Genomic DNA, 27,758 nt, shown 5'->3' on the forward strand with positions numbered 1-27,758 from the left:
AATCGAATTATAGATCATGCACTTCTCTTGCTCAATTGACAGTGTTCCAACCTTGGAAACGTCAACTGAAAAGATATACAAAACTGTCAAGTACGTTTCAGGGCAAGTCAAGACCAGAATTCCTCAGTGTTTTGTGCTAAGTGTTATGTGCTCAGTAATTAACCTGAACATCCTAAGAGGAATCACAATGATACACATGTTAAGGGCATATTATCTCTATACATTAACTGTATATGTGGATAATGAGAGACTTCGCTGGTGAGAACAAAAGGCATTTCAGAGTGGACCTAGCTAGCTTGTTGCAGACAGAGAAAAGTAAAGGAATATCACCACTTATTACACATAGAACGCTGCTAAATATGAGTAAAATCAGTGTTCTATGCCACAACATACAGTAAACACAGCATAGGTTCATTCATATTGATGGGAGATGAGATGACCAGAAAGGAAGAGAGTGCTACTATATTAAAATGTAAACAGGAATATAGAAGCTATAAAAACTCTGCACTTACTTAGGTCAAAATACTTAGGCTGTCATCCTCAGTTTCAGGATTCATGATTATAATTTTACAGTGCCCTAAAGGGGAATGACATATTCTCAATAACATTGAAACATAAAAAATTAAATACAAATCACATTTAAAAGTATCAGCTTGCAGTTGCGTTTTAGTCAACAGACAAATCGTAATCGTGAATGAAACCGAACAGAAAATAGGTGTATCACACAAAATGATGAGATATACACGTTATGAGATCTGAACGTTATGAGACATCCACGTTATTCCATGTCAAGTGCTTTGAGATAGTGTGTAATAATAAATAACTAATCATATTTATTCATGAAGATTCTGTATTGGTAGAAAAAGTTGTTTTGTTATACATCAAATAATGTAAGGAAAAGGCAGCTAAGTAGTACATGATACAAGTGCAGCATTGTAGGTTAAACAGAGAAATAAACCAACGATCAACTCAACCCCCTAAAACCATTAGTGTATAATGACTTACAGTACTTTAACATACATCCATTTATCCAATACAGTCAACTAGCAACTTATGTTAGCTGCTGCGCAAATGTTGTTGAAATTTGTCTAACTTTAAAAACCAAAATGTATTTTATTTTTTTAAAGTTAAGCCCAATATTGTTCAGGTTTCGACCATACAGGCAGATATCCCAATACTAAAATGTCATATAAAATGTTATTCAGACGGTCATCATGTATACACTAAATACTACGTGCGTTCGTTTTTCAAATAAAATGTGAATGATGTTTTTCTTTTTATGCTTTCTGGGTGAACGTAACAAGCAGTCGTCTTGGTTGGCCCTGGTTCCATTCTTCATTGTAATTGAGAACTATGGTAGCCGTTTGGTTCTAGAACTCGCTAGTCTTCCACACAGTTACCAGATTCCACTGGATCGACCACCTGGGGGGGCCAGAATCCTCGCAGAAGATCTCTTTGGGGTTTTATCATCGATCTGGGAACCTGGAGAGATTGATAGACAACAAGATAAATTAGAATCTGTCAGGTTAGCAAAAATGAGCTAATTGTTCATGAGACAGAGTAGATACTGCATCATAGCTGGTGATTAATAAAGTTCTCTACGCCTTAGAGGCAGGGATGCAAATGATAAAATCCCAATTTGCAAAGCGATGCAGTGTGTGTTACCAGAAAGGCTGAAGCTAGACTCATGCAGGTCTCTCTGTCCTCCGTGCTTGGTGTGTGGTCGTGTTGGAGTGTCCCCGTCACACGGTCCACAGTCCTTCTTCCCAGAATGCATCACTGCTACGTCTCCTTCGTACGGCTCACGCTCCACCGCCTTCAGGGCCTGACACTGAGGAGAGTCAGAGAGAGGCAGAGGCACAGACACAGGCAGAGAGACACAGACACAGGCAGAGAGGCAGACACACAGGCAGAGAGGCAGACACACAGGCAGAGAGGCAGACACACAGGCAGAGAGGCAGACACACAGGCAGAGAGGCAGACACACAGGCAGAGAGGCAGACACACAGGCAGAGAGGCAGACACACAGGCAGAGAGGCAGACACACAGGCAGAGAGGCAGACACACAGGATCATTAGTCTCTGGTTATAGACAGTAAAACACTTGATGACAATGCTGTAAACATTTTAAAATCCACATCCTGTTGATAGCTTTGTACAGTACCTTCTCCCGCTGCACCATCTTTTTATAGAGGTAGTCTGGGAAGGTCCTGAGAGGATAGAACTTCCCAGAGCCCTCAGAACACGTGAACACGCCGTTCTCATAGACCAGACGGCCACGGCTGATGGTAACCAGGGGGACACCATGGCAACGGAGACTCTCGTACAGGTTGTAGTCTCCACCCTGCACCTGGTTGTCCACAGAGATGGTCCTGGAAACAGAGAAACATGTCTTCTTCACACCTACTACTGTTATTGGTCTTGTGTGGCTCAGTCGAGAAAAACGCTAGTAACACCAGCATTGTAGGATAAATTCTCGCATGGATCATGGGCAGAACATTTATTCACTCACTGTTACTGTAAGGCCGAATTCAATGCAAGGCACGTTGTAGCCCAACGCACTAGACAGCCGACAATGTGCCTTATAAAGGCTTTTTCCCCGACATTCACAGGGATCACATGTAAATTACCTTCCAAAGTCTATTAAAGTGTACATTCATCACATTTATTGCACTATCAAAGGAAAACCTCAACCTCCCCCAGGGGGTACAACCTCCCTGGTACAACCTCCCCCAGGGGGTACAACCTCCCTGGTACAACCTCCAACAGGGGGTACAACATCCCCCAACCTCCCCCAGGGGGTACAACCTCCCTGGTACAACCTCCAACCTCCCCCAGGGGGTACAACATCCCCCAACCTCCCCCAGGGGGTACAACCTCCCTGGTACAACCTACAACCTCCCCCAGGGGGTACAACCTCCCTGGTACAACCTACAACCTCCCCCAGGGGGTACAACCTCCAACCTCCCCCAGGGGGTACAACCTCCCTGGTACAACCTACAACCTCCCCCAGGGGGTACAACCTCCCTGGTACAACCTACAACCTCCCCCAGGGGGTACAACCTCCAACCTCCCCAGGGGGTATAACATCCCCCAGGGGGTACAATCTCCCCCACGGGGTACAACCTCCCTGGTACAACCTCCAACCTCCCCCAGGGGGTACAACATCCCCCAACCTCCCCCAGGGGGTACAACATCCCCCAACCTCCCCCAGGGGGTACAACCTCCAACAACCTCCCCCAGGGGGTACAACCTCCCCCAACCTCCCCCAGGGGGTACAACCTCCCTGGTACGACCTCCAACCTCCCACAGGGGGTACAACATCCCCCACCTCCCCCAGGGGGTAAAGGGTTGATGTAGCGGTAGTAGTGAGAAGGGAGGGAGTGAGTGGCTAGCTTTACATACCTGGTCCCTTCTGGGTCCCAGACCACCACGTCAGCGTCAGCCCCTGGGATGATCCTACCCTTCCTGGGGTAAAGGTTGTAGATCTTAGCTGCGTTGGAACTGGTCACCGCAACAAAACGGTTCTCATCCATCTTGCCTCCAACCTAGATTAGCAGGGGATCAAAATGTTCCATGTCAGAGGGAAATTCTGTTATCAATATGTTTACCACTAGAATCAAACATCATATGTATTTATCATAGACCATGCACAACAAATATTGCAACAGATACATTTCTGTCTGCACCATGGTACAAGTTAGTTACAGCAACAACAATAGCAGATCTAATCTTTCTGTTTTCTTTCTATCCAGCTGTAGAGCTTTGCCTTCATACATAGAGATACATCACGTTTGTCATGTTTTTAGCCATCTGGTCGTAAAGCACAGATCTTTGCCTAGACAGAGATACTATAATACTATTTAGATACTATATTACCATTTATATTGTTGCCTAGACAGAGATACTATAATACTATTTATATCGTTGCCTAGACAGAGATACTATAATATTACTTATATTGTTGCCTAGACAGAGATACTATATTACTATTTATATTGTTGCCTAGACAGAGATACTATAATATTACTTATATCGTTGCCTAGACAGAGATACTATATTACTATTTATATCGTTGCCTACCACTCCTCTCTCCCAGATGACGCTCATGCGGTCCTGGATGCCCGGGACTCCGTGGGGTATCTTTGTGAAGTCATCCTTGCCCATAGCCTTCTGTTTGGTGGTGAAGGGACGGTGGTCAGACACCACTACGTTCAGCGTGTCACTGCAGTAGACAAGAGGAGGAGGAGATGATAGGTCAGGGGAAACACACACACCATAATTTCATTAACTTTGATTTGATAACACAATGTTAAGAGTGTCACTGTTAAAAGACCAGAGAGAAGGAGGAGAGGACGAGTCAGGAGGGAAACTGAGTTGAAACATGATATTATCACTGAAAGCCAACAGACCGGTGCCTGGATTATATCACTGAACACCAACAGACCGGTGCCTGGATTATATCACTGAACGTCAACAGACCGGTGCCTGGATTATATCACTGAACGTCAACAGACCGGTGCCTGGATTATATCACTGAACGCCAACAGACCGGTGCCTGGATTATATCATTGAACGCCAACAGACCGGTGCCTGGATTATATCATTGAACGCCAACAGACCGGTGCCTGGATTATATCACTGAACGCCAACAGACTCTCTCTCGGAGGACCTGAGCCCTAGGACCATACGTCAGGACTACCGGGCATGATGACTCCTTGCTGTCCCCAGTCCGCCTGGCCTTGCTGCTATTCCAGTTTCAACTGTTCTGCCTGCGGTTATGGAACCGCCACCTGTCCCAGACCTGCTGTTTTCAACTCTTAATGATCGGCTATGAAAAGCCAACTGAAAATTATTCATGATTATTATTTGACCATGCTTGTCACTTATGAACATTTTGAACATCTTGGCATAGTTCTGTTATAATCTCCACCCGGCACAGCCAGAAGAGGACTGGCCACCCCTCATAGCCTGGTTCCTCTCTAGGTTTCTTCCTAGGTTTTGGCCTTTCTAGGGAGTTTTTCCTAGCCACCGTGCTTCTACACCTGCATTGCTTGCTGTTTGGGGTTTTAGGCTGGGTTTCTGTACAGCACTTCGAGATATTAGCTGATGTACGAAGGGCTATATAAAATAAACTTGATTGATTGATTGCTTGATTGATGCCTGGATTATATCATTGAACGCCAACAGACCGGTGCCTGGATTATATCACTGAAAGCCAACAGACTGGTGCCTGGATTATATCACTGAAAGCCAACAGACTGGTGCCTGGATTATATCACTGAAAGCCAACAGACTGGTGCCTGGATTATATCATTGAATGCCAACAGACTGGTGCCTGGATTCAATCCGACGTAGATTTACGATCTGTGCACAGCGCTAGAATTTTGAAGACAATTCCCGACGTTCAGGGACATCACATTAGATGAAAATGCTGCGGATGTCGGCTCAAACATTAAACACGTTTAGCAGATTACAAAGGAAACGTTCCCCTCTTACTTCCCCAGCAGACTCATCAGGTAAGTGTGTGTGTGCTCTTACTTCCCCAGTAGACTCATCAGGTAAGTGTGTGAGCTCTTACTTCCCCAGTAGACTCATCAGGTAAGTGTGTGAGCTCTTACTTCCCCAGTAGACTCATCAGGTAAGTGTGTGTGCTCTTACTTCCCCAGTAGACTCATCAGGTAAGTGTGTGTGTGCTCTTACTTCCCCAGTAGACTCATCAGGTAAGTGTGTGTGTGCTCTTACTTCCCCAGTAGACTCATCAGGTAAGTGTGTGTGTGCTCTTACTTCCCCAGTAGACTCATCAGGTAAGTGTGTGAGCTCTTACTTCCCCAGTAGACTCATCAGGTAAGTGTGTGTGTGCTCTTACTTCCCCAGTAGACTCATCAGGTAGTTTGGTGTATTGGGGTCCAGACGTAGAGGAGGCACTGTGACGTAGGCTGCAGCATGGGCCCAGTCCTGGTGGTAGTACTGCAGACCGTTTAGCACTGCATGGGCCGTGGTCGTCTCCCCATGGACTACTTTACCTACAGACAGATGAGTAAGATGGGTTCCTACAGAGCCATAGATAGTCATGTGTAGTGTGTAGAATGTAGTATTGGCCAGTTACTGTACAAAACAGACAGACAGGGGTTCCAAAATAATTTCTAGTGAAGACCAGATCAGACCAGACCAAACCACCAGAGTGTAACAAACCACAGGAAATCTCTGATCTAACAGGACAGAACAGAATAGAATAGGGTAAGACAGAACAGGACAGGTAGGACAGGACAGGAAATGCCTTACCCTGCATCTTGGCTGTGGCGAGCACATTTCCTGCTGACATGCTGGACACGTTGACAAGGTAGATAGGGCAGTGGGCCTGAGGGAGAATGACAGAGAGACAACATGTCTTAGAGAGTTTCCTTTGCTTTCACCAGAAAAACCATTGCCCTTCATATGGCAGGGTATTTCCCAATCAGTTATACTATATATACAAAAGTATGTGGACACCCCTTCAAATTAGTGGATTAGGCTATTTAAGCCACACCGTTTGTTTACAGTTCTATAAAATCGAGCAGAAGCCATGCAATCTCCATAGACAAACATTGGCAGTAGAATGGCCTTACTGAAGAGCTCAGTGACTTTCAACGTGGCACCGTCATAGGATGCCACCTTTCCAACAAGTCAGTTTGTCAAATTTCTGCCCTGATAGAGCAGCCCCGGTCAACTGTTAGTGCTGTTATTGTGAAGTGGAAACATCTAGGAGCAACAACAGCTCCGCCGCGAAGTGGTACACCACACAAGCTCACAGAACGGGACCGCCGAGTGCTGAAGCGTGTAAAAATAGTCTGTCCTCGGTTGTAACACTGACTACCGAGTTCCAAACTGCCTCTGGAAGCAGCATCAGTAGAAGAACGGTTTGTCGAGAGCTTCATGAAATGGGTTTCCATGGCCGAGCAGCCGCATACAAACCTAAGATCACCATGCGCAATGCCAAACGTCGACTGGGGTGGTGTAAAGCTCGCAGCCATTGGACTCTGGACCAGTGGAAACGCGTTCTCTGGAGTGATGAATCACGCTTCACCATCTGGCAGTCCGACGGACGAATCTTGGTTTGGCGGATGCCAGGAGAACGCTACCTGCCCGAATGCATAGTGCCAACTGTAAAGTTTGGTAAAAGAGGAATAATGCTCTGGAGCTGTTTTTTATGGTTCGGGCTAGACCCCTTAGTTCCAGTGAAGGGAAATCTTAACGCTACAGCATACAATGACATTCTAGACAATTCTGTGCTTCCAACTTTGGGGCAACAGTTTGGGGAAGGCTCTTTCCTGTTTCAGCATGACAATGCCCCTGTGCACAAAGCAAGGTCCATATAGAAATGGTTTGTCGAGATCGGTGTGGTCAACCCCATCAGTGCCCGACCTCACTAATGTTCTTGTGGATGAATGGAAGCAAGTCCCCACGGAAATGTTCCAACATCTATTGGAAAGCCTTCCAAGAAGAGTGGAATCTATTATAGCAGCAAAGGGGGGGGACCAACTCCATATTAATACCCATGATTTTGGAATGAGATGTTCCGATGAGCAGGTGTCCACATACTTTTGGTCATGTGGTGTACCCACTGTGCTGATGTGCTTGATGATATAGAAAATGCAACAACTTGACACAGAACACACACTCACCCTATTGGCGATGGTAATCGCACGATGGGTGGCCTCTGCCTCCAGCTGTGAGACAGAAGAAACAGAATATTGTGTTGAGTAGCATAAGGCTACTCAAAAGGTCATTGCAATATTACGAAGGGCTGATATTCATAACGCTAGGGTCATTACAATATTATGAAGGGCTGATATCCATAACGCTAGGGTCATTACAATATTATGAAGGGCTGATATCCATAACGCTAGGGTCATTACAATATTATGAAGGGCTGATATTCATAACGCTAGGGTCATTACAATATTATGAAGGGCTGATATCCATAACGCTAGGGTCATTACAATATTACGAAGGGCTGATATTCATAACGCTAGGGTCATTACAATATTATGAAGGGCTGATATCCATAACGCTAGGGACATTGCAATATTATGAAGGGCTGATATTCATAATGCTAGGGTCATTACAATATTATGAAGGGCTGATATTCATAACGCTAGGGTCATTACAATATTATGAAGGGCTGATATCCATAACGCTAGGGTCATTACAATATTATGAAGGGCTGATATCCATAACGCTAGGGTCATTGCAATATTACGAAGGGCTGATATTCATAACGCTAGGGACATTGCAATATTATGAAGGGCTGATATCCATAACGCTAGGGTCATTGCAATATTACGAAGGGCTGATATCCATAACGCTAGGGTCATTACAATATTACGAAGGGCTGATATCCATAACGCTAGGGTCATTACAATATTACGAAGGGCTGATATCCATAACGCTAGGGTCATTACAATATTATGAAGGGCTGATATCCACAATAGAAATGTATTCCATCGATGTCTATGAAGCATGGAAAGAAAGACAAGGGAGTATGTGGTCAGATATGAGTACAGGCTACAAGAGTAAAGAGAACGTCTTCTGCCTCTGCATTGCTTGCTCTTTGGGGTTTTAGGCTGGGTATCTGGAAAGCACTCTGTGACAACTGCTGATGTAAAAAGGGCTTTATAAAATACATTTGATTGGTCTTACCTCCTCTGGTCTGCTGATCTCGATGCCCTCAGGGCCGCTGATGCCCAGGTCCAATGCCTCCTTGGCGCCCTAGAAAACCCACAGGATGATGTAATGAATCCTGGTGTATGTGTTGCATCACCCATAGAAATAGAGAGTACACTAAATATGTCCGCTGGCCCATCCATCACATAACGTTGAATGTCCGTTCTAGTAATTCTAGCTATATGGTCTCTGTCTCACCTCTGCTCTGCCACCAGTTCTCACAACACAACTCATATGAAATTGCACTTATCCAGCCTACTTGCCTGTAAATATCCTTTGATATTCTGATGTTGATGTTTGTAAAAAATGTGATTATGTTTGTATGTATTGTGGTTGCTGCAAATGACTTGCCTCATTGAGATAAAAGTTTTTAGAATCTGAATCATTACAGATCATTTCTTTCTGTTCAAAGATACGATGGAAGAAAAGTCAGTGATATGGAACTACATATTGAACCAGAGTCTCTGACCCACCTCGGCCACCAGCTCTCCGTTCTCAGCGAGTACGCGGGCCACGGCCCCGATGTCCTTACAGTTCTGTAGGGCCTGGAAGAGCTCAGAGTCCCTCAGCATGAACAGGTCCTTATAGGCCATGAACATCTGGAACGAGTTGATGCCTTTATCTCTCACCAGGCTCTCCATCTCAGCTCGTACCTACAGGTCAGGGGTTAGAGTTTAGAGTTCACCTGTACAAGATGAACACAGTCAGGAGTCACACCTTTTCACATTATCATGCCTACCTGAATATGTACTGTGCTGGCTTGGATATCTTCCTTTCATAATGTATTTTCCAGCACAGATCCAGTAACTTGTGGATGTTTAATCAGGCCAGTGTAGTAAAGATCGGCTCTGTTTGGTTCATCTTAGCTCAGTAAAATGGAAAAGGGTGTAATACCACCGAACTCCAGTTATCAAAGGAGTACGACAGTTACCTTTGGCCCCCACCAGGTGACCCCCATATGCAGGGCGTAATCGCAGCAGGCTTTACTGTCAGCCTGGGAGCGGGTCTTCTCATAGGCTTCCAGCAGAGATTCGTTCTTCTCTGGTAACACATGTCCTATAACCATGGTGGTCCCTCCAGCCAGGGCTGCCTGTAGAAGGAATAGAAAAAGATGACATACACACATTCAATGTATTTGAGCAGGTCTTTATAAAAGGTGATGGGACCTAAATAGTGGAAACGTTGTCACCTATAAGGCACAGGGCAGTATAGGTTGTAGTAGAGGACACACACATGCCCTCTAAGGCCTCGTAACCTTGTCACATCTAGTTAGTAAGGAATTGCATGCATTGATTATTCTCTATAAATTTAGAGCAAGACAGAATGAACATGTCACTGTTGCCCCAGCTTTGAAATGAATCAACAGTAAAATGTGTCAATTACCCTTAACGTTGGCCTTAACGTTGGCCTTAACGTTGGCCTTAACGTTGGCCTTAACGTTGGCCTTAACGTTGGCCTTAACGTTTATTTGCTGGGTGGATGTTATAGTCTGCACCCCAAATGGCACCCTATTTCGTGTACTACGGACCACCTATGGACCCTGGTCAAAAGCAGTGCTCTATATAGGAACTAGGGTGCCATTTGGAACACACACATGGAAAACCCATACATCTATCAGTAACTAGATTAGAAGCAGGGAAGGGGACAGGGAGGTAACCCAAACCAGGGGGGTCTAATGAAGAGGTATTATAGTAATTAATGATGGTCAGTGAGCTAACTAATGTATATCAAGCAGCGGTCAGTCCTCTCATTGTTTATTACAACAAGGACCATCAATCAGCTATTCAAGCAGAGGCAGACATACTAGATCCAAAATGTAGGAATGAGCAATGCATTGTATGGCCATCCTAATAGTCAAACATTTAAAATATGATTCTATAGGATACATTTCTATATTCATAGATTCCAACCTATGAAAGCTTCACTACTGCTCCATTACATGTTCAGAATCCTTTTTTCCCTTTAAACGAGTCTGACGCAAACAATATACTGCTTTCTCGGGAACAGGCCTAGATCCCCATGATTTGCGTGAAGAGGTTGCGAAGAAAAAGGGTCCGGAGGGCAGGCTGCCTTCTGAGCATTCGTAGGCGCTCGAATAAACCCCCACTTCCTTCCATTCTGCTATCAAACCTGCAATCTTTGGACAATAAAATAGATGACCTAAGCGAAAGATTAATCTACCAACGGAACATTCAAAACTGTACTATCTTATGCTTCACGGAGACGTGGCTGAACGACGACACTGTCAATATACAGCTGGCTGGTTATACGCTGCACCGGCAGGATAGAACAGCGGCGTCTGGTAAGACAAGGGGCGACGGACTATATATTTTTGAAAATAACAGCTGGTGCACGATATCTAAGGAAGTCTCGAGCTATTGCTTGCCTGAGGTAGAGTATCTCATGATAAACTGTAGACCACACTACCAACCTAGAGAATTTATCTGTATTTTACATAGCTGTTTACATACCACCACAGTCAGAGGCTGGCACTAAGATAGCATTGAATGAGCTGTATTCCGCCATAAGCAAACAAGAAAACCCTCACCCAGAGGCGGCGCTCCTAGTAGCCGGAGACTTTAATGCAGGGAAACTTAAATCAGTTTTACCAAATTTCTATCAGCATGTTAAATGTGCAACCAGAGGAAAAAAAATAAAAAATTACTCTGGACCATCTTTACTCCACACACAGAGGCACATACAAAGCTCGCCCTCCATTTGGCAAATCTGACCATAATTCTATCCTTCTGATTCCTGCTGACAAGCAAAATTTAAAGCAGGGAGCACCAGTGACTAGATCAATAAAAAAGTGGTCAGATGAAGCAGATGCTAAGCTACAGGACTGTTTTGCTAGCACAGACTGGAATATGTTCCTGGATTCTTCCGATGGCATTGAGGAGTACACCACATCAGTCATTGGCTTCATCAATAAGTGCATCGATGGCGTCATCCCAATATTGACCATACGTACATACCCCAACCAGAAGCCATGAATTACAGGCAACATCCACACTGAGCTAAAGGCTAGAGCTGCCACTTTCAAGGAGCAGGACTAACCCGGAAGCTTATAAGAAATTCCGCTATGCCCTCCGAGGAACCATCAAACAGGCAAAGCATCAATAGAGAACAAAGATCGAATCGTACTACACCGGCTGAGGCTTGTCGGATATGGCAGGGCTTGCAAACCATTACAGACTACAACAGGAAGCCCCACTGAGAGCTGCCCAGTGACACGAGCTTACCAGACGAGCTAAACTACCTCTATGCTCGCGTCGAGGCAAATAACACTGAAACATGCATGAGAGCACCAGCTGTTCTGGAAGACTGTGTGATCACACTCTCCGCAGCCGATGTGAGTAAGACCTTTAAACAGGTCAACATTCACAAGGCCGCAGGGCCAGACGGATTACCAGGACGTGTACACGCTAACCAACTGGCAAGTGTCTTCACTGACATTTTCAACCTCTCCCTGTCGGAGTCTGTAATACCAACATGTTTTAAGCAGACCACCATAGTGCTGGTGCCCAAGAACACTAAGGTAACCTGCCTAAATGACTACCGACTCATAGCACTCACGTCTGTAGCCATGAAGTGCTTCGAAAGGCTGGTCATGGCTCACATCAACACCAGTATCCCAGAAACCCTAGACCCACTAATTTGCATACCGCCCCAACAGATCCACAGATGATGCAATCTCTATTGCTCTCCACATTTCCCTTTCCCACCTGGACAAAAGGAACACCTATATGAGAATGCTATTCATTGACTACAGCTCAGCGTTCAACACCATAGTGCCCTCAAAGCTCATTGATAAGCTATGGACCCTGGGACTAAACACCTCCCTCTGCTACTGGATCCTGGACTTCCTGACGGGCCGCCCCCCAGGTGGTAAGGGTAGGTAACAACACATCCGCCACGCTGATCCTCAACACAGGGGCCCCTCAGGGGTGCGTGCTCAGTCCCCTCCTGTCCTCCCTGTTCACGGCCAGGCATGACTCCAACACCATCATTAAGTTTGCCGATGACACAACAGTGGTAGGCCTGATCATCGACGAGACAGCCTATGGGGAGGAGGTCAGAGACCTGGCCATGTGGTGCCAGGACAACAACCTCTCCCTCAACGTAATCAAGACAAAGGAGATGATTGTGGACTAAAGGAAAAAGTGAACCGAGCACGCCCCCATTCTTATCGACGGGGCTGCAGTGGAGCAGGTTGAGAGCTTCAAGTTCCTTGGTGTCCACGTCACCAACAAACTAACATGGTCCAAGCACACCAAGACAGTCGTGAAGAGGGCACGACAAAACCTAATTCCCCCTCAGGAGACTGAAAATATTTGGCATGGGTTCTCAGATCCTCAAAAGGTTCTACAGCTGCACCATCGAGAGTATCCTGACTGGTTGCATCACTGCCTGGTATGGCAACTGCTTGGCCTCCGACCGCAAGGCACTACAGAGGGTAGTGCTAACGGCCCAGTACATCACTGGGGCCAAGCTCCCTGCCATCCAGGACCTCTATACCAGGCGGTGTCAGAAGCAGGCCCTAAAAATTGTCAAAGACTCCAGCCACCCGAGTCATAGACTGTTCTCTCTGCTACAGCATGGCAAGCGGTACCGGAGCGCCAAGTCTAGGTCCAAGAGGCCTCTAAACAGCTTCTACACACAAGCCATAAGACTCCTGAACACCTAATAAAATGGCTACCTTGAATTGCCCCCCTCCCCCCTTTTGCACCGCTGCTACTCTCTGTTATCATCTATGCATAGTCACTTTAATAACTCTAACTACATGTACATACTACCTCAACTAACCGGTGCCCCCGCACATTGACTGTACCGGTACCCCATGTATATAATCTCGCTCTTGTTATTTTACTGCTGCTCTTTAATTACTTGTTAATTTTATTTCTTATCCGTATTTTTTTAAACTGCATTGTTGGTTAGGGACTCGTAAGTAAACATTTCACTGTAAGGTCTACTACACCTGTATTATTCGGCGCATGTGACTAATAAAATTTGTTCTAAATCCTTCGAAAACCAGGTTGATACTGATGTAAAACAAAATACCTACTATATTAAATCCTTTAAAACACCAACCGAGTCTGTTACTGTGCTGTTAAGTGCATCCTCCAAATAGCATCTTTGAGTCAGCTGACCCTAGAGAGAGTGGAGGAGTGTCTGGTAAGGGCTGTAAGTGTGTCTAGTGTAGTGTGTTTGAGAACTATTGTCTTCAAGCAAAATTACCTGAGGGAAAAGGTAATTTCAGCAGTCTTTGCAGCAGCCCTATGGTAACCATGGAAACAGAAACCGATCTGCATTTGTCTTGGTACTCTAGCCAGGCAGCACAGCAGCAGCTACGGTTGATTGACGGGGGGGGTTTAGAAGAATGATAACATATCCTTGGCTAGCTTGTGGTCTAAAACACAGCTATGCTCTCAGACGCTGTGTGTAATCTCTGGGTGGTTGAGCATAGTGATGGATGGTTCATCCATGCCCTGAAGTGATCTGGGATAGCCCCAGTCTCAGTCTGCTTGCTTCCCCAGCCCCACCACCTCTCGCTCTCTCTTTCCCTCATATGTCTGTCTCCATTTCTCTCTGTCTCTCTCAAATTTAAGCTGTTTTATTGGCATGAAAAACATTGAGTCAATATTGCCATAGCAACAAATGTATACAATATACATTGTAATAAAAACATATTTTATAATAATATCAAATAGTTAAAGTCGCTCTCTGTTTTTCCTCGCTGTCTCTCTTTTTCTCTCTCTCCATCCTGCTCTGTCTCTCCCTTTATCCCTCTCTCTCTATCCCTCCAGCTCTCCCTTCAGTGCACTGATAGAATATAATATAATAGAAAACAGAATAGAACAGAACAGAATAAAATGGAAAAGAATACAGAATATAATGGAATAGAATCTTTAAATTCGGCCTGTGCAGTCCGCCTGCTGCTACAGCTTCCACAGCTTCCTGCTACATCTATATAAATCATTGATGGGGAAGTGAGTTATATAATAAAATAAAGATGACTCAGAACAGAGAATAATGTATCATATCTAGCTTGAGTCAGCAGAATTATGCATCCACTATCTCGGTCTAAATAAATGCAGCATCTGAGTCCTAACCACGCCCGGTTCAATAGTAGTTCTCTGAATATTTCTTACTCTCTCCCTGAATCCCTAATCAACCCCTAACCATTTCTGTAGATCAAAGAGAATTGGTAATTTATTGGCAATATGGTAATTACTTCAATTTGCCTTCTGAGAGGTTGAGTGGGATTTGGCCTTCTATTCAGATCTCCAGGAGTGTGTAGGGATGAGGGAATCAGGGACTAAGGGTCGGCTTGGGATTCAGGGAGGAAGGATTCAGGAGTCTGTCTCCATACAAAATCTTAAGTTATTTTCTCACGCTGCAAGGCACACTGGGAAGATTAATTTATTTAGTTGCCATGGTGGCACATGGTGGTCCAGTGGGTTACAGTGAGGTGGAATATGTCTGACAGATGGTTGTTCGTTTCCCACAAGGCTGGGTCAATTATCATTATCAATTGATGCGTGGTAACTATATCTCTGTCTTCCCATAACACCGTATTGACTCTCGTTGCTGTACAAAACCATATAGTTGCTACCATTACATTTGACAGTTCATCATTGCAATGACCTATTAGTATATTGCCAAATTCCCAGAGGGCATTGTAATAATGACATCATTACAACCTGTTCTTGCCACTGGGAATGTCATTGTTGTAACTGAGTATTTGGCATTGCTAGTCCAACCTTGCTGCAGGTTTCTACCAAAATACAGAGAGAGACAGAGAGAGAGAGCGTAATGCCAGTCCTAAAACACTTGTCCTTTTTGTCAATGAATCAAAGTTGTTTGATACAGCCTTTTTTACATCAAGTAACCCCGCCTTAATCCCCAAAGAGCAAGCAGCAGCACAGGAGTAAAGAAACCAGACTCAGAGGCGAGGTCCTCTGGCATTACCCTCAATAACCCAGTGCAGCCAACAGCACTGGGTTATTGAGGGTAATGCCCACCACACTGGGTTATTGTGTCAGGCCCTGATCTGTTTCGCCTGTCCTTGTGATTGTCTCCACCCCCTCCAGGTGTCTCTTATTTTCCCCAGTGTATTTATCCCTGTGTTTCCTGTCTCTTTGTGCCAGTTCGTCTTGTATGTTTAAGTCAACCTGCGTGTTGTTCCCATGCGCCTGCTTTTCTATTCTCTTTTACTAGTCCTCCTGGATTTGAACTTTGCCTGTTTTTCCTGGACTCCATTCCCGCCTGTCTGACCATTCTGCCTGCCCTCGAGCCTGCCTGCCAGTCTGTACCTCTGGAACTCTGAACTGGTTTTGACCTTTTGCCTGTCCACGACCATTCTCTTGCCTTCCCCTTTTGGATTGTTAATAAACATCTTGGACTCTAACCATCTGCCTCCTGTGTCTGCATCTGGGTCTCGCATGGTGCCCTTATATATTGAGGGTAATGCCTACAGCACTGGGTTATTGCGGGTAACGCCCACATCACTGGGTTATTGAGGGTAAAGCCCACCACACTGTTATTGAGGGTAAAGCCCACCGCACTGGGTTATTGAGGGTAACGCCCACCGCACTGGGTTATTGAGGGTAACACCTACAGCACTGGGTTATTGAGGGTAACACCTACAGCACTGGGTTATTGAGGGTAACACCCACATCACTGGGTTATTGAGGGTAACACCTACAGCACTGGGTTATTGAGGGTAACACCTACATCACTGGGTTATTGAGGGTAACACCCACATCACTGGGTTATTGAGGGTAACACCTACAGCACTGGGTTATTGAGGGTAAAGCCCACCACACTGTTATTGAGGGTAAAGCCCACCACACTGTTATTGAGGGTAAAGCCCACATCACTGTTATTGAGGGTAAAGCCCACCACACTGTTATTGAGGGTAAAGCCCACCACACTGTTATTGAGGGTAAAGCCCACCACACTGTTATTGAGGGTAACGCCCACCGCACTGGGTTATTGAGGGTAACGCCCACCGCACTGGGTTATTGAGGGTAACGCCCACCACACTGTTATTGAGGGTAAAGCCCACCGCACTGTTATTGAGGGTAAAGCCCACCACACTGGGTTATTGAGGGTAAAGCCCACCACACTGTTATTGAGGGTAAAGCCCACCACACTGTTATTGAGGGTAAAGCCCACCACACTGGGTTATTGAGGGTAAAGCCCACCACACTGTTATTGAGGGTAAAGCCCACCGCACTGTTATTGAGGGTAAAGCCCACCACACTGGGTTATTGAGGGTAAAGCCCACCACACTGGGTTATTGAGGGTAAAGCCCACCACACTGGGTTATTGAGGGTAACGCCCACCGCACTGTTATTGAGGGTAAAGCCCACCACACTGTTATTGAGGGTAAAGCCCACCACACTGGGTTATTGAGGGTAAAGCCCACCACACTGTTATTGAGGGTAAAGCCCACCACACTGGGTTATTGAGGGTAAAGCCCACCACACTGTTATTGAGGGTAAAGCCCACCACACTGGGTTATTGAGGGTAAAGCCCACCACACTGGGTTATTGAGGGTAACGCCCACCGCACTGTTATTGAGGGTAAAGCCCACCACACTGTTATTGAGGGTAAAGCCCACCACACTGGGTTATTGAGGGTAAAGCCCACCACACTGTTATTGAGGGTAAAGCCCACCACACTGGGTTATTGAGGGTAAAGCCCACCACACTGTTATTGAGGGTAAAGCCCACCACACTGTTATTGAGGGTAAAGCCCACATCACTGTTATTGAGGGTAAAGCCCACCACACTGTTATTGAGGGTAAAGCCCACCACACTGTTATTGAGGGTAAAGCCCACCACACTGTTATTGAGGGTAACGCCCACCGCACTGGGTTATTGAGGGTAACGCCCACCGCACTGGGTTATTGAGGGTAACGCCCACCACACTGTTATTGAGGGTAAAGCCCACCGCACTGTTATTGAGGGTAAAGCCCACCACACTGGGTTATTGAGGGTAAAGCCCACCACACTGTTATTGAGGGTAAAGCCCACCACACTGTTATTGAGGGTAAAGCCCACCACACTGGGTTATTGAGGGTAAAGCCCACCACACTGTTATTGAGGGTAAAGCCCACCGCACTGTTATTGAGGGTAAAGCCCACCACACTGGGTTATTGAGGGTAAAGCCCACCACACTGTTATTGAGGGTAAAGCCCACCACACTGGGTTATTGAGGGTAACGCCCACCGCACTGTTATTGAGGGTAAAGCCCACCACACTGTTATTGAGGGTAAAGCCCACCACACTGGGTTATTGAGGGTAAAGCCCACCACACTGTTATTGAGGGTAAAGCCCACCACACTGGGTTATTGAGGGTAAAGCCCACCACACTGTTATTGAGGGTAAAGCCCACCACACTGGGTTATTGAGGGTAAAGCCCACCACACTGGGTTATTGAGGGTAACGCCCACCGCACTGTTATTGAGGGTAAAGCCCACCACACTGTTATTGAGGGTAAAGCCCACCACACTGGGTTATTGAGGGTAAAGCCCACCACACTGTTATTGAGGGTAAAGCCCACCACACTGGGTTATTGAGGGTAAAGCCCACCACACTGTTATTGAGGGTAAAGCCCACCACACTGGGTTATTGAGGGTAAAGCCCACCACACTGTTATTGAGGGTAAAGCCCACCACACTGTTATTGAGGGTAAAGCCCACCACACTGTTATTGAGGGTAAAGCCCACCACACTGGGTTATTGAGGGTAACGCCCACCACACTGGGTTATTGAGGGTAAAGCCCACCACACTGGGTTATTGAGGGTAAAGCCCACCACACTGGGTTATTGAGGGTAAAGCCCACCACACTGGGTTATTGAGGGTAAAGCCCACCACACTGGGTTATTGAGGGTAAAGCCCACCACACTGTTATTGAGGGTAAAGCCCACCACACTGTTATTGAGGGTAAAGCCCACCACACTGTTATTGAGGGTAACGCCCACCACACTGTTATTGAGGGTAAAGCCCACCACACTGTTATTGAGGGTAAAGCCCACCACACTGTTATTGAGGGTAAAGCCCACCACACTGTTATTGAGGGTAAAGCCCACCACACTGTTATTGAGGGTAAAGCCCACCACACTGTTATTGAGGGTAAAGCCCACCACACTGGGTTATTGAGGGTAACGCCCACCACACTGGGGTATTGAGGGTAACGCCCACCACACTGTTATTGAGGGTAACGCCCACCGCACTGGGTTATTGAGGGTAACGCCCACCACACTGGGTTATTGAGGGTAAAGCCCACCACACTGTTATTGAGGGTAAAGCCCACCACACTGTTATTGAGGGTAAAGCCCACCACACTGTTATTGAGGGTAAAGCCCACCACACTGTTATTGAGGGTAAAGCCCACCGCACTGTTATTGAGGGTAAAGCCCACCACACTGGGTTATTGAGGGTAAAGCCCACCACACTGTTATTGAGGGTAAAGCCCACCACACTGTTATTGAGGGTAAAGCCCACCACACTGTTATTGAGGGTAAAGCCCACCGCACTGTTATTGAGGGTAAAGCCCACCGCACTGTTATTGAGGGTAAAGCCCACCACACTGTTATTGAGGGTAAAGCCCACCACACTGGGTTATTGAGGGTAAAGCCCACCACACTGTTATTGAGGGTAAAGCCCACCGCACTGTTATTGAGGGTAAAGCCCACCACACTGTTATTGAGGGTAAAGCCCACCACACTGGGTTATTGAGGGTAAAGCCCACCACACTGGGTTATTGAGGGTAAAGCCCACCACACTGTTATTGAGGGTAAAGCCCACCACACTGGGTTATTGAGGGTAAAGCCCACCACACTGTTATTGAGGGTAAAGCCCACCACACTGTTATTGAGGGTAAAGCCCACCACACTGTTATTGAGGGTAAAGCCCACCACACTGGGTTATTGAGGGTAAAGCCCACCACACTGTTATTGAGGGTAAAGCCCACCACACTGTTATTGAGGGTAAAGCCCACCACACTGTTATTGAGGGTAAAGCCCACCACACTGGGTTATTGAGGGTAACGCCCACCACACTGGGTTATTGAGGGTAAAGCCCACCACACTGGGTTATTGAGGGTAAAGCCCACCACACTGGGTTATTGAGGGTAACGCCCACCACACTGGGTTATTGAGGGTAACGCCCACCACACTGGGTTATTGAGGGTAAAGCCCACCACACTGTTATTGAGGGTAAAGCCCACCACACTGGGTTATTGAGGGTAAAGCCCACCACACTGGGTTATTGAGGGTAAAGCCCACCACACTGGGTTATTGAGGGTAAAGCCCACCACACTGGGTTATTGAGGGTAAAGCCCACCACACTGGGTTATTGAGGGTAAAGCCCACCACACTGGGTTATTGAGGGTAAAGCCCACCACACTGGGTTATTGAGGGTAAAGCCCACCACACTGTTATTGAGGGTAAAGCCCACCACACTGTTATTGAGGGTAAAGCCCACCACACTGGGTTATTGAGGGTAAAGCCCACCACACTGTTATTGAGGGTAAAGCCCACCACACTGTTATTGAGGGTAAAGCATACAGCAGTGTTTTTCTCTCTCAACCTCACAGACAGGACTCCTGAAGACCATACAGCCAACAGTTACCTTGGTGCCGCTGTAGTAGTCGTCCACGGTGGTAGCATTCATGAACGTCTGCTGGAGGTGCACACTGGTGTCGATCCCCCCGGGGAGGACCAGTTTCCCAGAAGCGTCAATCACCTTGGCCCCTCCCGGGATCATCAGCCCCTCCCCCACCTGCATGATGATGCCGTTCTCAATGTAGACGTCTGCCTCCTGCGTCACGTCATCGTTCACCACCTGGTGGGAAAAAAATGCATGAATCAGGTGCTGGACAGAAAAAAATAATAAATGAAACCGGTAATATCCACAACTCTGCAATAGTCTCCAGTGATATATTTTAGATGAACAGACAATGTTTCAGTCCCACTGGGATCTTCACCACCACCATCAATAACCACAACAACAGCAGTCAACACAACACACCCACCTTGCCACCCTTGATCAGGATCCTGGTTGTCGCTGAACTGGAAGACATGATGGCTCTGGAAGAGAGAAGTGAAGGGTTAGCACTTCTCTCACTTGTGGTGCAGGGAGTTAGTCCCAAAACGAGCATTGTAGAAGAAAAAAAAGTAGATTTTACCTCTGAAAGAGAGACACGCAGATGAGAAATCACTTTTCACTCTCATGGAGAATGGTATTAGTTTCCTGACCAGCAATACCACAACCCTTCAACTACAACTTGGTATATACAAGCTGTGGTACTACTGACAGTCATTGGCATTACATTCAGATGAGGAGGGAGGGACCCATTGAAGAACACAAATGAATCGCTGTGTTCTAAAACAAGTTATAACACAATAAATATTGTGTTCTCAGCTTGGCCTGGCCAGGCTGCTGTGACATCAACTAACAGGCTTGACTCGGAGGCTGTGTCTGTCACGGAGTATAACCAAACACCCCTCAGCTGTCTGTATGTCAATGAGTATAACCAAACACCCCTTGGCTGTCTGTATGTCAATGTGTATAACCAAACACCCCTTAGCTGTCTGTATGTCAATGTGTATAACCAAACACCCCTTAGCTGTCTGTATGTCAATGTGTATAACCAAACACCCCTTAGCTGTCTGTCTGTCAATGTGTATAACCAAATACCCCTTAGCTGTCTGTCTGTCAATGTGTATAACCAAACACACCTTAGCTGTCTGTATGTCAATGTGTATAACCAAACACCCCTTAGCTGTCTGTCTGTCAATGTGTATAACCAAACACCCCTCAGCTGTCTGTATGTCAATGTGTATAACCAAACACCCCTCAGCTGTCTGTCTGTCAATGTGTATAACCAAACACCCCTTAGCTGTCTGTATGTCAATGTGTATAACCAAACACCCCTCAGCTGTCTGTCTGTCAATGAGTATAACCAAACACCCCTTAGCTGTCTGTCTGTCAATGAGTATAACCAAACACCCCTTAGCTGTCTGGACAAAAACACACACACTGGCTTCTATCCATCACAGAATTACATTATTTTATTTATTATTCTAAAACCACACATGAACCTGTACATACAGTTGAAGTCAGAAGTTTACATACACTTAGGTTGGAGTCATTAAAACTAGTTGTTTTCAACCACTCCACAAATTTCTTGTTAACAAACTATAGTTTTGGCAAGTCGGTTAGGACATTTACTTTGTGCATGACACAAGTCATTTTTCCAACAATTGTTTACAGACAGATTATTTCACTTAGAATTGTAACGTTTTGCTTGTTAAGTGTTGGTCAGGACGTGAGCTGGGTGGGAATTCTATGTTGTGTGTCTAGTTTGTCTGTTTTTGTGTCCAGCCTAATATGGTTCTCAATCAGAGGCAGCTGTCAATCGTTGTCCCTGATTGAGAATCATATATAGGAGGCTTGTTTTGTGTTGGGATTTTGTGGGTGATTGTTTCCTGTCTTTGTGTTTTGTCTGCACCAGAAAGGACTGTATCGGTTTGCCACATTTGTTATTATGTTTTGTATCGTGTTCACTGTTTATTTGTCGTATTAAACATGTTGAGCACTGGCTACGCTGCGTGTTGGTCTGATCCCTGTTTCACCCCCTCTTCTAGTGAAGAGAGGGAAGGCTGCCGTTACAGAACCACCCACCAAACTCGGACCAAGCAGCGTAGCAACGGGCAGCAGCGGCAGCAGCAGCAGCAGCGGGACCAGGAGAGATGGACATGGGAGGACGAGCTGGACGGAAAAAGACCCTGGGCAGAGCCAGAGGAGTATCGCCGCCCCAAAGCAGAGCTGGAGGCAGCAAAAGCAGAGAGGCGGCGTTTCGAGGAGCTAGCTCGGCAGCAGGAGCCGGATCTGGGTTACACCACTTGGGAGGAAATAGACAGGTGGTCGGTTGACCCCTGGAGAGTGCCGGAGCCCGCCTGGGATTCGATGGAGCAATGTGCAGAGGGATACCGGCGAATGAGGTTAGCACGACGACGCGGTAAGAAGCCCATGAAGAAACCCCAAAAATGTATTGGGGGGGGCTAAAGGATAGTGTGGCGAAGTCAGGTAGGAGACCTGCGCCCACTTCCCATGCTTACCGTGGAGAGCGAAAGTACGGGCAGACACCGTGTTATGCGGAAGAGCGCACGGTGTCTTCTGTACGTGTGCATAGCCCGGTGCGGGTTATTCCACCTCCCCGCACTGGCCGGGCTAGATTGAGCATTGAGCCAAGTTCCATGAAGCCGGCTCTACATATCTGGCCTCCAGTACGTCTCCTCGGGCCGGTGTACATGGCACCAACCTTACGCATGGTGTCCCCGGTTCGCCAACACAGCCCAGTGCGGGTTATTCCACCTCCCCGCACTGGACGGGCTACGGGGAGCATTCAACCAGGTAAGGTTGGGCAGGCTCGGTGCTCAAGGGAGCCAGTACGCCTGCACGGTCCGGTATATCCGGCGCCACCTTCCCGCCCCAGCCCAGTACCACCAGTGCCTACACCACGCACCAGGCTTCCAGTGCGTCTCCAGAGCCCTGTTCCTCCTCCACGTACTAGCCCTATGATGCGTGTCTCCAGCCCAGTACCTCCAGTTCCGGCACCACGCACCAAGCCTCCTGTGCGCCTCGAGAGTCCAGTGTGCCCTGTTCCTGCTCCCCGCACTAGCCTTGAGGTGCGTGTTTCCAGTCCGGTAACACCAGTTCCGGCACCACGCACCAGGCCTACTGTGCGCCTCAGCAGGTCAGAGTCGGCCGTCTGCCCAACGCCGCCTGCACTGCCGTCTGCCCAGCGCCGTCTGAGCCGCCCGCCTGCCCAGCGCCGTCTGAGCCGCCCGCCTGCCCAGCGCCGTCTGAGCCGCCCGCCTGCCCAGCGCCGTCTGAGCCGTCCGTCTGCCCAGCGCCGTCTGAGCCGTCCGTCTGCCCAGCGCCGTCTGAGCCGTCAGGAGCCGCCAGCCAGTCAGGAGCCGCCAGAGCCGCCAGCCAGTCAGGAGCCGCCAGAGCCGCCAGCCAGTCAGGAGCCGCCAGAGCCGCCAGCCAGTCAGGAGCCGCCAGAGCCGCCAGCCAGTCAGGAGCCGCCAGAGCCGCCAGCCAGTCAGGAGCCGCCAGAGCCGCCAGCCAGTCAGGAGCCGCCAGAGCCGCCAGCCAGTCATGAGCTGCCCTCCAGTCATGAGCTGCCCTCCAGTCATGAGCTGCCCCTCAGCCCGGAGCTGCCCCTCAGCCCGGAGCTGCCCCTCAGCCCGGAGCTGCCCCTCAGCCCGGAGCTGCCCCTCAGCCCGGAGCTGCCCCTCAGTCCGGAGCTGCCCCTCTGTCCTGAGCTACCTCTCTGTCCTGAGCTACCTCTCTGTCCTGAGCTACCTCTCTGTCCTGAGCTGTCTCCTAAATCATGTGGGGGCCTTGGGGAGGATTCCTAGGCCAAGGTCGGGGGCGAGGGTCGCCACTCAAAGGACGCTAAGGAGGGGGACAAAGACAGTGGTGGAGTGGTGTCCTCGTCCTGCGCCGGAGCCCCCACCGCGGACAGATGCCCACCCAGACCCTCCTCTTGAGTTTTAGGGGTGCGTTCGGAGTCCGCACCTCAGGAGGGGGGTACTGTAACGTCCTGACCAGAGTTCTTATGTGTTTTGCTTGTTTAGTGTTGGTCAGGACGTGAGCTGGGTGGGAAGTCTATGTTGTGTGTCTAGTTTGTCTGTTTCTGTGTCCAGCCTAATATGGTTCTCAATCAGAGGCAGCTGTCAATCGTTGTCCCTGATTGAGAATCATATATAGGAGGCTTGTTTTGTGTTGGGATTTTGTGGGTGATTGTTTCCTGTCTTTGTGTTTTGTCTGCACCAGAAAGGACTGTATCGGTTTGCCACATTTGTTATTTTGTTTTGTATCGTGTTCACTGTTTATTTGTCGTATTAAACATGTTGAGCACTGGCTACGCTGCGTGTTGGTCTGATCCCTGTTTCACCCCCTCTTCTAGTGAAGAGAGGGAAGGCTGCCGTTACAAGAATTCACTGTATCACATTTCCAGTGGGTCAGACGTTTACATACACTACGTTGACTGTGCCTTTAAACAGCTTGGAAAATTCCAGAAAATGATGTCGTGGCTTTAGAAGCTTCTGATAGGCTAATTGACATAATTTGAGTCAATTGGAGGTTTACCTGTATTTCAAGGCCTACCTTCAAACTCAGTGCCTCTTTGCTTGACATCATGGGAAAATCAAAAGAAATCAGCCAAGACTTGTAGACCGCCACAAGTCTGGTTCATCCTTGGGAGTAATTTTGAAATGCCTTAAGGTACCACGTTCATCTGTACAAACAATAGTACGTAAGTATAAACACCATGGGACCACGCATCCGTCATACGGCTCAGGAAGGAGACGCGTTCTGTTTCCTAGAGATGAACGTACTTTGGTGCAAAAAGTGCAAATCAATCCCAGAACAGCAAAGGACCTTGTGAAGATGCTGGAGGAAACAGGTACAAAAGTATCTATATCCACAGTTAAACGAGTCCTATATCAACATAACCTGAAAGGCCACTCAGCAAGGAAGAAGCCACTGTTCCAAAACCGCCATAAAAAAAGCCAGACTACGGTTTGCAACTGCACATGGGGAAAAAGATCGTACTTTTTAGAGAAATATCCTCTGGTCTGATGAAACAAAAATAGAACTGTTTGGCCATAATGACCATCGTTATGTTTGGAGGAAAAAGGGGGAGGCTTGCAAGCCGAAGAACACCATCCCAACCGTGAAGCACGGGGGTGGCAGCATCATGTGGTGGGGGTGCTTTGCTGCAGGAGGGACTGGTGCACTTCACAAAATAGATGGCATCATGAGGTAGGAAAATTATGTGGATATATTGAAGAAACATCTCAAGACATCAGTCAGGAAGTTAAAGCTTGGTCGCAAATGGGTCCTCCAAATGGACAACGACCCCAAGCATTCTTCCAAAGTTGTGGCAAAATGGCTTAAGAACAACAAAGTCAAGGTATTGGAGTGGCCATCAAAGCCCTGACCTCAATCCCATTGAAAAATTGTGGGCAGAACTGAAAAAGCGTGTGCGAGCAAGGAGGCCTACAAACATGACTCAGTTACACCAGCTCTGTCAGGAGGAATGGGCCAAAATTCACCCAATTTATTGTGGGAAGCTTGTGGAAGGCTACCTGAAACGTTTGACCCAAGTTAAACAATTTAAAGGCAATGCTACCAAATACTAATTGAGTGTATGTAAACTTCTGACCCAGTGGGAATGTGATGAAAGAAATAAAAGCTGAAATAAATCATTCTCTCTACTATTATTCTGACATTTCATATTCTTAAAATAAAGTGGTGATTCTAACTGACCTAAGACTGGGAATTTTTACTAGGATTAAATGTCAGGAATTGTGAAAAACTGAGTTGAAATGTATTTGGCTAAAATGTATGTAAACTTCAACTGTACATAGTGTATAGGTGTACTGTGGTGCAAGTATACTGTGGAGCAGGACATAGAGGGATCTATTATCTCATCAGAACGTTAAGATATTCACATTTTCCAATACAATACAATGTATTGGAATAATATGATAAATATCCCCCAAGGGACTCCCCCCTCTTGTGTGTGCATGGTGTGAGACGTGGTGAGTGTGGGAGTGTATGCGTTATCCATGCACAGTGAGGGCGTGTGCAGACTGTGCACCATGCCTACGTGTGTGGGTGTGAGGGTGCGGCAGCTGGCAGGTTTACCATATGCTCTCTCTCCTCATAGCTCCAGATAGGGAGCTGAGATGATCTATATAAAAATGTTGACTAGATGTCATCTTGACCATGCATGTTCAGATGCACATCTTGGCCAATTTTAAAGGCAGACAGCTGATGTCTAAAACGTCACATTGAAATATGGGAGGGAGGGAACATGCATCAACCATTTGTTATCCATCACTTCTACTGGTTGACCCACATCTTACTGAGTGTTTTATGATGTATAATTAATGAACGAATGAAGTTTCAACAATATGCCTTCCACGGGTAGAAAAGAAACCCATACAGGCTACTTTTTAAAATATACACATTTCAGGGTGGAGCACAAATAATTAGGCTCCTGCAAAAAATAATAACGTACCAGCAGGTTGTCTTGTGTAGGCTAGCCTAATGTATTGTCGGACCTAAGTCTTTTACAAATAGTGTTTATAGGATATTGCACAAAATTGTCACAAACATAGAAATGACAGTAGCCAACATGGATACGTCTTTGGACAATTGGTCATGGAGTTTGAAACGTTACAGATTGATACAACCATAAATTATAGCAATTCCAACGTTAATGCACATGTTAAAGGCTTGACCCTAGATTATAGTCTATAACAATTAAGGACAGAATATGAATTGAATATAATAAATCATAGATCAACAATAATACATCGCACATCCTACATTGACACAAAGAAACATCGGCCTTCAGGATACATAATGTTCCAAACCGACGCAGAAAACGGTTCCCAAAACCCTCCCTCCCTCCCATAATAACGGAACACCCTATATTAATAAATACTTTATTCCATCCCACAGTCTAAAAGATAATGTTGCACTTGGAACCTAGAAATCGATGGGCCAAATTCATAGCATGTGCAATTGGATAGCTAGCTATAGCGCTTACGTTCCCTCTACTGGTAGCCTATAGCCTATTAGGTTATAATTTCGACTACCCAACAAAAGCTAATGATGGCATGAAAGGAATTAGGAAGGCAGAATCAGAAATATACAAGAAGCAGTCAGGACGCCGGGTAGCAGACACTAGACATTCTGCCAGTCAGAATGAGAAACAAAGTATCCACATAAAGCAAGCATCGTTGTCTAGGGCCGATCCATTGGCTACACCCGCACAGCGCAGAGTCTGGGTCCCCAAGTCAAAGCTTATTCACTTTATTCTTAGTACATAACTGTATGCTAAGGCTGCATATCACAATCTCGTTCCACATACCTCTCCTACCGGCCTACGGCTCCAAAACGCCTTTTTGGTTACTTTCTGATAGCCTACAACAGCACCAATCCGCTGAAT

The 27,758-nt window shown here is 46.8% G+C and overlaps 1 protein-coding gene across 1 annotated transcript; it reads right to left on the minus strand.

Annotated features, from left to right (window-relative positions):
* Positions 1-1,116: 1,116 nt before the first annotated feature.
* On the minus strand, positions 1,117-27,758 carry LOC120023108 (dihydropyrimidinase-related protein 5-like). The gene is made up of 14 exons (XM_038967080.1): positions 27,681-27,758; positions 20,754-20,808; positions 20,351-20,563; positions 9,637-9,795; positions 9,179-9,358; positions 8,682-8,750; positions 7,664-7,708; positions 6,285-6,360; positions 5,869-6,025; positions 4,083-4,224; positions 3,405-3,547; positions 2,164-2,371; positions 1,666-1,831; positions 1,117-1,482 (listed from the first exon to the last, which is right to left on the minus strand). The coding sequence occupies exons 2-14, from the start codon at positions 20,799-20,801 to the stop codon at positions 1,397-1,399; spliced, it is 1,692 nt and encodes a 563-aa protein (XP_038823008.1). The 5' UTR covers positions 20,802-20,808; positions 27,681-27,758; the 3' UTR covers positions 1,117-1,396.

Source organism: Salvelinus namaycush, chromosome 28 (genome assembly GCF_016432855.1).
Source record: "Salvelinus namaycush isolate Seneca chromosome 28, SaNama_1.0, whole genome shotgun sequence".
In the NCBI taxonomy this organism is placed as follows: Eukaryota; Metazoa; Chordata; class Actinopteri; order Salmoniformes; family Salmonidae; genus Salvelinus; species Salvelinus namaycush.